The 14,629-nt window shown below is 40.2% G+C and overlaps 2 protein-coding genes across 3 annotated transcripts; both read left to right on the forward strand.

Annotated features, from left to right (window-relative positions):
• Positions 1-808: 808 nt before the first annotated feature.
• Positions 809-6,869, forward strand: LOC111564682 (cytochrome P450 2J4-like). Its single transcript, XM_023264404.3, has 9 exons — positions 809-1,105; positions 1,919-2,081; positions 2,187-2,336; positions 2,669-2,829; positions 3,764-3,940; positions 4,027-4,165; positions 4,326-4,513; positions 5,189-5,330; positions 6,158-6,869. Exons 1-9 carry the CDS (start codon positions 905-907, stop codon positions 6,331-6,333), a joined length of 1,497 nt encoding a protein of 498 aa, XP_023120172.1. The 5' UTR covers positions 809-904; the 3' UTR covers positions 6,334-6,869.
• A 973-nt stretch (positions 6,870-7,842) lies between these two features.
• Positions 7,843-14,491, forward strand: LOC111564718 (cytochrome P450 2J4-like). 2 transcript variants are annotated; one of them, XM_023264479.3, is made up of 9 exons: positions 7,844-8,082; positions 9,997-10,159; positions 10,260-10,409; positions 10,560-10,720; positions 12,367-12,543; positions 12,629-12,767; positions 12,954-13,141; positions 13,677-13,818; positions 14,083-14,491. In XM_023264479.3, exons 1-9 carry the CDS (start codon positions 7,882-7,884, stop codon positions 14,256-14,258), a joined length of 1,497 nt encoding a protein of 498 aa, XP_023120247.1. In that variant the 5' UTR covers positions 7,844-7,881; the 3' UTR covers positions 14,259-14,491. The 2 variants fall into 2 exon arrangements, with proteins under 2 accessions (XP_054860877.1, XP_023120247.1); XM_055004902.1 differs by lacking the exon at positions 14,083-14,491 and having other exon boundaries at positions 7,843-8,082; positions 12,954-13,176; positions 13,677-13,817.
• Positions 14,492-14,629: the final 138 nt, after the last annotated feature.

Consider the following 14,629-nt stretch of genomic DNA (forward strand, 5'->3'; position numbering starts at 1 on the left):
AGCATGTCGCTCTAAAAACATCATAGAATAGCATGTCGCTCTAAACACGTCATAGAATATTGCGGCTTATAGTGTGAATCCAGGGATTTGTTAAAGATTTCTGTCTCATTGAGAAATAGCACCACGCCGTCACTGTAACTATGACAAGTGAACACTACGTCCGCTACTTGCTGACGATCACATGATTGCGTTCCTGCTACAAATCCACTGCTGTGGACTTCAGTCGGAAATAACACAACGACTGAGAAGTCTTTGCAGAATACTGCGCACTTCGAGTGCCGGTATGGACTCACCTGCAGCGGGATATCAAATTCTTTCTAAAACCCACCCCCACTCTACTTCCCATTGGCTAGTGATATTAGTTTGGTTGAGAGCAAAAGCTGCATTTCCCTTATTGCACTGGTAGACGAATTTGATTGGTAATGTCCTATCTATTTTTTCGAGCCAAATGACGGCAATGCACTTTACACATTTCACGACGCAGTTTGATGATGTGAATCACATCATGAAACTGCGTCATGTGATCATTTGCGCACTGGTAAAAAATGCTGGCAAATCCAGGCATTATTTTATCGGTTTTCAAGATAGGCAAAAAAAAAAAAAAACCAGAACAATATTGACCAATATCACATTTTTATGCCAATATTGGGCTGATAATATCAGTGGGCCAATATTCTCGGACATCTCTAGTTTCTACACTGTGGTATAGATATTTTACATTGGGTAAAGATCTCAGTAACATGCTTTTATTTTGAAGGTCAGCCACGCGGAGCAGTGAGAGTTGGATATAAAATAGCGATTGTTATCCTGTGTTGTTAGAAGCTGTTTATCAAGCCAGACATTCCTTCATGGTGGAAGCTCAGTTTGAACTTAAATAAGTAATTCAGTGAAAATAAACAAAGAAATGGAGACAGTATATGATGTTCTTGGCCTGGACTGGCTAGACTGCAGGAGTATTATTATGTTTTTCTGTGTTTTCCTGCTCTTGGCTGATCTTTGGAAGAACAGAGTGCCGAGAAACTTCCCTCCCGGACCGTGGGCTCTACCTTTCATTGGTGATCTGCATCGCATCCAATCTTCAAGACTTCATCTACAGTTCACAGAGGTACGAATCCATACATAACAACAACAGTAATAATGATAGCAATAGCAATAATGAATAGGAAAAAATAGAAGCATTAGTGTATACATTCAGAATTTTATGATTTTATATATACACACACACACACACACACACACACACACACACACACACACACACACACACACACACACACACATACATATATATATATTAGAAACAAGAAATCATTGACTCAAGTGCAATAAAGTGGCCAGAAAAGAAGATTTAAGAGCTTTCATTTCTCACATGCTCATACAGTATGAAATGCAAAGTCACTGTGAGACTAAATGAGACTCAAGTGCAGTGTACATTGTGCAAGAGCTGTATTTGGGTGTGTCTGTGGGTGCATGTGTGGGTGTGTGGGTGTTATGTTTATGCATTAGAGTTGATCTGTCCAGATTAGTGGGACTGGTGTGCAGAAGCTGGGAAATGGCATCAGTTGTGGATCTGTTCAGTCAGTAAGCAAACTGAAGTGGATGCAGAGATTCAGGGAACAAGGAACAGATGTGCTCCCTGATTTGGCTTTGCTGTATTTTCGTAGTATCTCATAGGATGTAGTAGTGGAATGAAATGGTGTACCTGGGGATAATTGCAAGGGAATTTAGAATAGAAGAACAAACTGATTTACATCAGTAGCAAAATTGCATTTTAAAGATGCTATCATAGTCATTATGTCAGTAGAAGCAGCCACAATCAGAGATGAAAACATAAAACACCCACTGGTTAGTGGTTTTTAAGCAGAAGATATGTCACCTCAGTGTTGCGCCACAACACCAATCTGCTGTCTGTGCTCAGTTTGCAGAGAAATATGGAAACATCTTCAGCCTTCGTCTCCTTGGTGGAAGGCTTGTGGTCATCAATGGCTACAAGCTTATGAGAGAAACCCTGGTCCAACGAGGAGAAGACTATGTAGATCGTCCCTCTGTACCGTTATTTGAGGAAATGACTGGGAATAGAGGTGGTGTTCTTTGCATTTTATTTTAAATGTTCCTAGCTCATGTTTTTAATGACACCAGCAGGACTGGATTATTTCTGGTCTAATGCTGATTTGTTTTCCCAAAAGGCATTGTGATGTCAAATGGTTATCTCTGGAAGCAACAAAGGAGATTTGCTCTTCATACACTCAGAAACTTCGGTCTGGGCAAGAAGACTCTGGAGCTGTTCATCCAGGAGGAGTGTCATTATCTCACGGAGGCTTTTGCAGCTCAGCAAGGCACAGAAATTACTCTGGTTTATAATGAACTGCATTACTTTCTGTTATTTTTTATGTTTATTACATAAAGATTGCCTTTTCCTGTCAACTTTATGCACAGACGCATACACCAACACAATAGTGGATCCAAATATGGCAACAGTCTTAAGTTAAAGGAACATCCCTATTCTCTGAATTAGATCTGAAGCAACTAGGCATTTGACATAAGATTAATTAAGTTATCATGAGGTCAGTATGCACAGATCCATGCACGTTCCTAAATCTGTTTTCACATGACATTCTTTTTTAATAAACCCTCTGTGTCTGATCTACATTTTCTCTTTATTTTACAGGCAAGCCGTTTAATACGCAGTCACTGATAAACAGTGCTGTGTCCAACATCATCTGCTGTTTGGTGTTTGGGCATCGATTTGAGTACAGTGATAAGCAGCACCAAGCTATTATTCAGACCTTCAATGAGCTCATAGGTTTGGAGTCAGGTGTGTGGGCACAGGTGAGTATCCTTTGTGAACAGACTACAGTATTGTACAATCATACTTTAATCAGTCATCCAGAACACACAGGCCAATACAGTTTTTAATAATAATATTGTAAAAGGACCTTCTTGAATCACCACAGTGGAGAGATTTGTGCATCCCAGCCATGTTGTCTGGAGCATACTGTAAGCTTGGGTTGGGTATCTCATGGTACCAGATGAGGGGCCCAGACAAAGAGCAGTTTACAAACACAAATCAGTGCTTCTTTGTTGGAGGTCATTCCACAGATGCTTGCCTACCTGTGACTGTGGGCTGACTGACTGTTATCTGTGCTCCTGCATCAAATAGCAGTTCAGATTATCCAGCCTTCTTGGAGTACCTGGCGGGTATCCTCAAGAAGGTTTCACCCGGAGACTATAAAGTTCTGCCGAGAGACTTCAACACTCGTGGTTAAGAGGAGTGGCCTTCCTGACCTGAATCTGAGCAGTGTTCCATTACTGGGACTTCTGTGCTAGTCAGGAATTGTCCATAATGAACATAATTGTCCAGCATCAGACTGTTCATAAGTGTACATAAGAGCACTCTAGTCCAAAGTTCTATGACTTACTTGGTGTTTGTACATCAGATCAGGCTGTATGCCTTGGATACTAGGGCTGGACCCAAACATGCGAATACCCGAATATTCGGTCGTGACGGTGGTATGTGAATATTGATGTTGAGATCCGAATATTCGGATCCCCCCACCCCCCACCCCACCCCCGTCGTATGACGTCGCACGATTGGTATTCGTCTCGTCAATTCGTCTCGCCTGACGTGTCCCCCATCGGACATTACAAACCGAGCCGAATGTTCAGCTCTTTCCTCCGTTTGCCCACCGCGTCGGACATTACAGACCGGATCAAATATTCCCCACCTGTCAGATGATTTAATAACTGTTTTCCTGCTCTGTAGATGTACAGCATGGTACCCTGGCTGATGAAGTGCCTGCCTGGACCTCATTGGAGGATATTCACTTTGCAGCAGAAGCTAATCGACTTCATAGAAATCAAGATTAAAGAACACAGAGAAAACCTCGACCCCTCGTCACCAAGAGACTACATCGACTCCTTCCTCATTGAAATGGGAGAGGTGAGGCTTTGTTTTGTCCTTGTTCTTTTTGTTCTTCTAATTGTATATTTTAACTGATTCCAGCTTCTGTCTCGTGTCACTTATAGAATGAGGACAAAGAAGCTGGTTTTGATATCAAGAATTTGTGTATTTGCACTCTGGACCTCTTTGGTGCTGGAACTGAAACTACTGCCACTACTTTACACTGGGGGCTGCTGTACATGATCCACTATCCTGACATACAGAGTGAGTGTATGAGTAATATCTGCCATCGCTGCATCTTTTCGAAACGTCTTGCTATGATATTTTATTGTCAGAGGTCTCTCACAGGTCAGTTCTGTATTGGGAGAGAAAGTGTGGGATGAGCACACAGACTGATATTGTTTCATCCTTTCACTTTGTGCAGAGAGAGTCCAGGCTGAGATAGATGCTGTGATTGGTTCATCCAGACAGCCCTCCATGACTGACAGAGAAAACTTGCCCTATACTGATGCAGTCATCCATGAAATTCAGAGAATGGGCAACATTGTCCCACTCAATGTGGTCCGCATGGCAAACAAGGACACCACGCTGGATAAGTACACAATTCCAAAGGTACACAATCCACATGTTAAGCATTGGTTGATGCATGTGTTTCATGTAGTAGCTTAGCATTTAAATGAGATTTTTTTATCATCAGTTGTTCAACTCTGATGTCATTGATCTATGACAACACTCTACAACCTTGCCTTTGACAATGTTTCTTTGTAAAAGCTGCAATTTATGCTCCACCAAAGTCCTTTGAGACAAGTCTTGCCACTCTGCAGCCATCTTGGTAATTGCCCTACAGAGTTATTTGGGGCTAAAAAGCCTCTCAATAAGACTCTAGAATATTTTCAGAAATCAAAGGTGAGCTTCTGGACAAGGATGTACACAAAGATCAAATGCAAGTGCTCTGTTGATCAAAAGGAGCATTTAAGTGAAAATTCTAGAATTCTGTCACAGATCAAACACAAGATTCTACAATGTTGTTATAGATCAACAAAAAAAAAGTTTAACTGCTGACATCATACACTACACCAATATACCTTCCTGGCTAAAACTCATAAAATAATCTCTGCACTTTTGGGCAGATGATTCCTAATTACATGCATTTTACACCTTGTAACATAGCACAATAATCCATTTTGCAGCACTTCTGGACCTTTTACTGATGTTCATTAGCAATTACTAGAATAAATACTGGAGATAGCTGCTTTATATATCATTTTAACAGCGTTATTTCTTCAGGGCACCATGATAATGGCTACACTGCACTCTGTCCTGCACGATGAGTCCATGTGGGAAACTCCACACTCCTTCAACCCTCAGCACTTTCTGGACAAGGATGGTAAATTTAGGAAAAGAGAAGCCTTCCTTCCCTTTTCTGCAGGTGAGTCAGTAGTTTTAGATTTTAAAGAGGCCAAATAACAAAAGTATACTACATGCCTTTGCTTGCCATCAACTGCTTGCCATGTGACTATTTGTATTATGTGGCTATTAAGTTGGGAGAGGATCATGTCTCTAAAGGCGCTTGTCCACTAGCACCTACTTGGCTCAACTCGACTCAGTTTAGGTCATTTTCCATAACAACTGAGTACCACTTGGTCGTGGACGGAGTCGTCATAGCACGGCGGCCGGACCAATGAGGCGATGGTACACCTGCTGCTCGGTCTATGGCTTTTTGTCATATTCAAAGTAAAAGAAGAGAGTCAGAGAAAGCTGAGGGCGGTGAGTCCAAACACTCAGGAGAACAGGAGAGTTTGGAAGGTGGTAGAGCAGTATCAAGCTGAAGACAAGAGGACATGAACTAGACAACATATGAGGGTAAGCTAATGCTAGCTGGCTACAGTTACCATATATCAGTCCAGTGTACAACCCTGTAATGGCTGCAATTTATCGCTACTAGGTATTAAAATATGTATGCTGTATAGTGTCGTCACTCCCTGTCCAATCAATGGCCTGTAGACATCACATTATCGGCTCAACTCATCTCGCTGGGAACCCCGGCCAAGTAGGTACTAAAATAGTAACTGGTACCAGGTACTACGCCCTAATGGAAAACCTCACAAACCGAGTAGAGTCAAGCCGAGTAGGCGCTAATGGAAAAGCACCATATGATATCCTGAGTTTGTTCTGGAGCTGCAGTAATAATCTGTGACCAAAGTGAATATCTTTAAAATGGTGTGAAAAAAACTTAACTGCATTGTGTATTCTCAGGTAAGCGGGTGTGTCTCGGGGAACCGCTGGCCAAGATGGAGTTATTCCTCTTTTTCACCTCCCTCCTTCAGAGATTTTCTTTCTCGGCACCTGCTGGAGAGAAGCCCAGTCTGGAGTTCAAACTGGCAGGAACTCATGCTCCCAAACCTTACCGCCTGTGTGCCACACTGAGATAAACAACTAACTATCCTGAACCACGTCTGTTTCTCAGCACATTGAATCACTGTGTTTAAATACATTTCTCTTGTAATGCACCAAGCAAATCTGCTATATTATTCTTTTTCTGTAGTGTGGGTAAAACAGCATTTGGAAGCATTTTTCTTCTTCTCAACCTTTTCAATAAACTCTTCCACATTATTTAGATAATCTACTGTGTTCAAATATGAAATAAATCCTGCAAACATTTACGTTTTTAACAGAATTCACTCCTCACCACATTACTTCATTCCTTTTCACTGCTGTAAAAACAAACTCAGTTGTAAGCTCATAGATTATCCATTTTTTATATCTTACTCAGACTTAAAGACCTAGAATTTCTGATATGGTCAATAATGATCCCATAAGGCAAACTTGACAACCAAACAAAACAAGCCAGTGGGCAAAAAGTTTTGTGTTGACTGTTGTACCATAAATAAGTCTCTTGCACTCCCCTTTAAGAGAGATTCTGGACAAATTTTGTTTTTCTTCATATTAAAATAGATAAAATTACCAAGCCACTTGTCAGTGTTTTATTTTTCAGGTAATAGGACTCAAGGCAGTTTTACCACGACGTTGCACACTTCGTTTGTCAGACTTGTTAAAACTTGATATATGCTTTTCATTCTGCTGTGTGTTAGATTCAGTCCAGTGTTTGGCAAGTGGGACAAAACAGTCACTCTCAGTGCTGTTTGTCAGGTACAGAAAGTATGATATGTTATCAGCAAACCTCTGGATTTTCCCTGTGCAGCTTTTAAAGTTAGAGATGGAAAATAGCTAGTGAAAGAAAATCAGAAAAATAAGGATACCTTGACCAGTGATAGAAGTTTTCAGAGCCTTCATTTGAGAGTAAGTGCTATCACCACACTAAAATAACCATAAAACCAACTAAGCTATGTCTCAGACTAAGCAACATGGAACGTCTGACAACCTTCCTGCACTATACTCCTTTTTCTTTTCTTAATTTTTGTGTTTTCCTTTAAGTAAATGAAGAAATTTCCACCACAAAATTGGCACAGAAAAGGAGCAAATTGGTGCATAAACCTCAAAAAGAAGTTTATTACTTTAAAGCAACGCACAAACTCTGACAACTTGCCTGCATTATAATCTACTTTATTTAGAATTTTGTGTTTTTCTTTGCAATAATGAAGACATTTCCAGCATACAGTGATGCAGAAAGGGAACAAATAGGTGATCACTAAATCACTAAAATACAGAAAATCAAGTGTTTGACAGTCAAAAATATATTTATCGTCATTTTCCTCAGTGTTTTACATAAATCCCATGCCAAGTATGCATTATGAATGCTGGACTTAACAGGTTATTTACTTGTTGAAGAGTTTTTTTTTGTTGTTTTTTTTACTATGATATTGCTGTTTTTTGCCCAAATAAAGGTTCTTCTGTCTCTGGAGAGCAAAAATCAATGAGGTTAGGTAACATGCAGCAGCTCCAAAGTCCTGTTATCTTAGTTTTACCTTTACCTGTGCTGACTTCTGCTCAGTGTTGGAAGCTGCAGTCAAAGCAGAGACATGGAGCAGATATTCAGTGTTCTCGGTTTGGAATGGATGGACAGCAGGAGCATTTTAATATTTCTCTGCGTTTTTCTGCTCTTGGCTGATATTTGGAAGTACAGAGTGCCGAGAAACTTCCCCCCTGGTCCTTGGGCTCTTCCTTTGATTGGTGACCTGTTTCGCATCAAAGCTTCAAAGATTCACCTCCAGTTCACAGAGGTACGAGCACGCACACTGAAATAAATTTATATTTATGTTTAGATATCTGGAGAAAAGCTACAACTGAAGGCAACATTTCAAAGCTACTGTTGGACAAATTCAGACAAGATCTGCTGAGTAAACAATGCTGCCACGCCAAAACATTAACAGTCTAACTGGCGCCCAGGGTGTTTTACGGTACGTGTCTATAGCAGGCAATAAAAGTGACGTTCTAGTGAACTTGATTTCACAATAAGCCAGTCTGACGGTAATTTATGAGTGAGTAAATAATTCAAATAATTTAAAATAATAATTAATATTGAAAAATCCCGAGTGAGATGAAAAAGAAGAAAACAATATTTTTATCACCTATATAAGGTATACACAACAGGTATGCTTAACTGCATATGTTCAGAGGGTAATTAAAATAAATAACAGACTACTAAATTGTTAATACACAACTAAATGTGAACTCTTGAAACCTGAAAATGATATAAAACATATAGAATTTATTTTAGATTTTTCTTTTAAAACAGTTTGCTTATTGCAAATTATTTTGCAATTGAGGGCCTACAGGACAAAAGTTTAAAATTTACTTTGTCATTGATATTTTAAGTGACAACATAAAAATGTTTGTCAAGTCAAAATAAACAAGGATGTTTAGTGAACATTAGAAATATATATATATGTATATATATATATATGTATATATATATATATATATATATATATATATATATATATATATATATATATATATATATATATATATATATATATATATATATATATATATATATATATATATATATACATATATAGACACACACACACACACACACACACAGACTGGTAAATATAGAGCTTCACCTTTCTGATCAGCTCTCGTTTCACCACAATGGTCTGGTACAGTGTCCCTATTACTGCTGATGCATCAAGCTAGTGCATCCATCACTCGCTCCATTTTCCCATCACTTATTAACAACATCCCGAGATACTTAAACTCCTTCGCTTGGGCAAACAACTTCCCCCTAACCTGGAGATAGCAATCCACTGATTTCTGTCTGAGGACCATATCCTCCAACTAGGAGGTGCTGACTTGCATCCCAGCCGCTTTACACTCAGCTGCAAACCACTTCAGTGCGTGCTGAAGATCACAGCCTGATGAAGTCAACAGTACCACGTCGTCTGCAAAAAGCAAAGACGTGATTCTAAGGTCCCAAAACCAAACACCCTCCTTACCCTGATTGTGCCTGAGATCCTGTCCATGGCAACCTAGAGTAAACTTTCCCAGGAAGGCTGAGAAGTGTGATACCCCGATAATGGGAGCACACTCTCCCGTCCCCCTTTTTAAGAACGGGAACCACCACCTCGGGCTGCCACTCCACAGGCACGTCATGTGTTAGCCAAGACAGTCCAACAGTGTCCAGAGCCTTTAGCATCTCGTGGCAAATCTCATCCACGCCTGGCACTTTGCCACCGAGTAGCTTCTTAACTACCTCTGGGACCTCTACCACGGATATGGACCAAATTCACCTGAGTCTTCAGGCTCTGCCTCCTCAGCAGAGGACATGTTTACCAGGTTAAGGAGTTCCTCAAAGTCCACTTTGCACCGCCTGACGGTATCCCTAGTCTGGGTGAGCAGTCCCCCCCACCCCCCCAACTGTACACAGCCTGGGTCAAGTCCTGCCTCCCCTTCCTGAGGTGTTACACGATTTGCCAGAACTTCCATGTGGCCAAAGAAATGTCCTTCTCCATAGCCTCTCTGAACTCCTCCCACACCTGAGTTTTATGAGACGTTTACATTATTGAGAAGCTTTCATTCTCACCAGTGTCAAAAAAAGCAGCCAAATCCAGAGATTAAACATGAGGCAGTTGTCTACATGGGGCCAGTACATTTTTGAGCACAACACCAATCTGTTGTCTGTTTTTCAGCTTGCTGAGAAATATGGAAACATTTTCACCATCCGTCTCTTTGGTGGAAGGATTGTGGTCCTTAATGGCTACAGGCTTGTGAAAGAAGCCCTGGTCCATCGAGGAGAAGACTTCACGGATCGTCCTTCCATACCAGTGTTCGCTGAATTGTTTGGGAATAACGGTGGTGTTTTTTGCATTTTGTTGGTTGCTAGTTGGTGTGTTTACAAAGACCAGCAGCAGCTGATTACGTCTGGTCTAATGCTGTTTTGTGTTTGCAAAAGGTATTGTGATATCAAATGGAAATCCATGGAAGCAGCAGAGGAGATTTGCTCTTCATACACTCAGAAACTTTGGTCTGGGCAAGAAGACTCTGGAGCTATTCATCCAGGAGGAGTGTCGGTATCTCACAGAGGCGTTTGCAAATCACCAAGGTACAATAAATCCCTTTTGTTTTGCAATGATACAGGACTTCTCATAATTTTTAAAATATTTCTGAACAAACTTGTCATTTTGCAACATTGAGACTGTTTTGCAGAGGTCTAAGCTTCCGTGTCTGATCTTATTTGGTCTTTATTTTGCAGGGAAGCCCTTTAATGCCCAGTCAATGATAAACAGTGCTGTGTCCAACATCATCTGTTGTTTGGTGTTTGGGCATCGATTTGAGTACAATGATAAGCAGTATGAGTCTATTCTTCAGAAATTCAATGAGTTACTGTACATACAGGGAGGTGTGTGGGCGCAGGTAAGTCTCCTTAGTAAACACTCTACAGCTGTGATTCATATACTCTCCACTCAAAGTGTTGGAACAGTGAGGCCAATTCCATTATTTTTTCTGTAGACTGAAAACATTCGGGTTTGACATCAAACAATGAATATGAGACAAGAGATCAACATTTCAGCTTTTATTTCCAGGTATTTACATCTGGATCTGATACACAACTGAGAAGGTAGCACCTTTTGTTTGAACCCACCCATTTTTCATGTGAGCAAAAGTATTGGAACATGTGACTGACAGGCATGTTTTGTTGCCCTGGTGTGTCCTATTGCACTGATTATTCAAATATTAAATAATGCTCAGGGCGCCCGTATAGCTCAACGCGTTGAGCGGGTGACCCATGTACAGGGCTGGTCCCCGACGCAGCTGGCCCGGGTTCGATTCCCGCTCGCGGCCCTTTGCTGCATGTCTTCCCCTGACTCTTCTCCCCTGTTTCCTGTCTCTCTCTCACTGTGCCTATCCAATAAAAAGCCGACAAAAAGGCCAAAAAAGTAACTTTATAAAAAAAAAAAATTAAATAATGCTCAATGTCTATGTTCAGTTTCAGATTTAGCTTTTGCCTGTACAGACTGCATCTGTAGTTAGAGGTGAAAACCGTCTATGGGTGAAAAACAAGCAATTGTGAAGCTGAGAGAAGATGGAAAATCAATCAGAGCCATTGCACAAACATTGGTCATAGCCAGTACAACCATTTAGAATGTTCTGAAAAAGAAAGAAACCACTGGTGTACTAAGTAACAGACATCAAACAGGTAGACCAAAGAAAACAGCAGCAGTTGACAACAGAAACATTGTGAGAGCTGTAAAGAAAAACCCTAAAACGACTGTTAGTGACCTCAGCAACAACCTCCAGAGGGCAGGAGTGAAGGAATCACAATCTACTGTTCACAGAAGACTTCATGAACAAAATTACAGAGGCTACACCAGAAAATGCAAACCACTCATTAGCATGAAGAATAGGAAGACCAGGCTGGAATTTGCCAAAAAGTACAGAGATGAGCCTCAAAAATTCTGGGATAAAGTTTTATGAACTGACAAAACAAAGATGAACCTTTACCAAAGTGGTGGGTGAAAGTGTGGTGAAAGCCTGGAAAAGCTTAACAAAAATTTGGTGATGTCAGTGGGTCACAGGCTTGATGCAGTTATTGCAAGCAAAGGATTTGCAACTAAATATTAAGTCTTATTCACTTCAATCTGTTTTAAGCCTATCTGTTCCAATACGTTGGCTCACCTAAAAATTTGGTGTTCCATTTCAAGTAATGCTATCTTCTAAGTTGTGTGTCAAAATGTAAAAACCTGCAAATAAAAGCTGAAATGTTGATCTCTTGTCCCAGATTCATTGTTTGATGTCAAATCCAAATGTTTCCAGTCTACAGCAAAAATAAAGGAATTGGCCTCACCGTTTCAATACTTTTGGAGGGGAGTGTAATGTTATTTATCAAACTAAGACAACTCTTAAATGGTTAGTAAGTGGATCACAATGACAAACAGTAATATGAATATGAAAAAGCTAATGTCATTATGGTAAATCATTATCCACTAGAAATAATTTAACTAGATAGACATGCAACAACTGTTAATTGCCTATCCAAAATCTAATAACTGAATCTGCAGATTTACAACATGGTACCCTGGCTGATGAAATGGCTGCCTGGACCTCATCAGAGGATGTTCACTTTGATGCAGAACCTAACTGACTTCGTTCAAATCAAGATCAAAGAACACAGAGAAACCCTCGACCCCTCATCACCAAGAGACTACATCGACTCCTTCCTTATTGAAATGGGAGAGGTGAGGGTTTGTTTTTTTGTTATTTTTCTTCTTCTAATTGTGTATTTTAACTGACTCCTGCTTCTGCATCTTGTGTCACTGATAGAAGGAGGACAAAGATGCTGGCTTTGAGCTCAAGAATTTGTGTTACTGCACTCTTGATCTGTTTGGTGCTGGAACTGAAACTACTACCACGACTTTACACTGGGGGCTGCTGTACATGATCCACTATCCTGACATACAGAGTGAGTATATGACTAGTATGTTCCATGTTTACATCTTGTATAAGTGTCCTGCTTTGACTTTTTATTGTCAGAGGTCTCTCACAAGTTAGTCTTGTATTGAGAGAGAAGGTGTGTGATGTGTAATTTCCCCCCCTCAGTCATCTCCTCAGTGCACAGACTTATGTTTTTTACTTTCATGTTGTGCAGAGAGAGTCCAGGCTGAGATAGATGCTGTGATTGGTTCATCCAGACAGCCCTCCATGACTGACAGAGAAAACATGCCCTATACTGATGCAGTTATTCATGAAATACAGAGAATGGGCAACATCCTCCCACTCAATGTGGCCCGCATGGCAAGCAAGGACACCACACTGGATAAGTACACAATCCCAAAGGTACACAATCCACGTGTTAACAAGAATTATTCCATGTGAGTGTTTTGCTTGTTGTTTGTTTTCAGAAGTCAGCCTGTCTGCCAGTATACATAACATTCTTGAATCATACCTGTCATCTATATTCATGGATGAACATCAGCATTCTAGAATATTGCTTTCTAACTGTAACCACATTCTAGAGTACTGACTGGAATCTTGCCTTTGATCTGTGACAGCACTTAGAATCTCGTCAAGAATCTTGCTTTCAAATGATGACAACATTGTAGAATCTTGTTGTTCATCTATGACAACATTCTACAATCTTGTCTAAAACGTCGAAAACAACCATTTCACTGTGGTGCACCTGGTTCTAAACTACCAGTTAACAGGTTTCTTGCAGTGGTCTTAATGAGCTTCCTCCATCTGCTGATAGAGATTGATCAGAAGTTATTAAAGTTTATTTTTTATTTTAAAGCATGCATGACAAACCAAGTACAACAGATACAACAGAGGCATCTGTTTAATAAAGCTATTTAATTTGGGTTATTTTTTTCAGGGCACCATGATCCTGCCAACACTCAATTCAGTCCTACATGATGAGTCCATGTGGGACACTCCACACTCCTTCAATCCTCAGCATTTTCTAGATGAAGACGGTAAATTTAGGAAGCGAGAGGCCTTTCTTCCTTTTTCTGCAGGTGAGTCAGTATTTTTAATCCTTTTGCAATTTCTTCTTAGCCAAGGGTTTTAAGAGGATGACAATGGTGAAAATGATTCTGCGTCATTATTTGCCTTAGTCACCAAGTACAATACTTATTTTATTAGGTTAGTAAGGATCTGTGTTGGGAGTAGGATCAGTGGTTCGGTAGTTTGTCCAAGAAATACAGTAATCATCTATGATCTAAGTAAATGTCTTGTGTATAGTGTGATTGAAACTCACCTGTTGCATCATGTATTCTCAGGTAAGCGAGTGTGTCTTGGTGAACCTCTGGCCAGGATGGAGTTATTCCTCTTTTTCACCTCCTTCCTTCAGAGGTTTTCATTCTCGGCGCCTGCTGGAGAGAAGCCCAGTCTGGAGTACAAGTTGGGACTCACTCTTTGTCCTAAACCTTACCGCCTCTGTGCCACACCAAGATAAACAACTAACTATCACACTGATCCACTGTGTGGAACTACATTCATCTTGTAAGGGATATCAGCAATCATCAGGAACATCTATATTATTCTTTTTCTGTTGTGTGGGTAAAACATAATTTTGATCAATTTTTTCTCCTTAACCCCTTTCCAATAAACTTGGTTATACTGGTACATTATGAAAGTAATCTTGTGTATTCAAATATTGAAAACTAAAATAAACAAATAAATCCCAAAGATGTCCACACAATTTTGTTTTAAACAATCCCTGGGAGCCACATTCCTGCTGTCCTTTCCACCGTACATTGACTTTGTCAGATTTGCAAAACTTGACGTGTGTGTCCATCACTTAAACATGGATTTAATTCATGCTTT

This window comes from Amphiprion ocellaris, chromosome 2 (genome assembly GCF_022539595.1).
Source record: "Amphiprion ocellaris isolate individual 3 ecotype Okinawa chromosome 2, ASM2253959v1, whole genome shotgun sequence".
Lineage (NCBI taxonomy): Eukaryota > Metazoa > Chordata > Actinopteri > Pomacentridae > Amphiprion > Amphiprion ocellaris.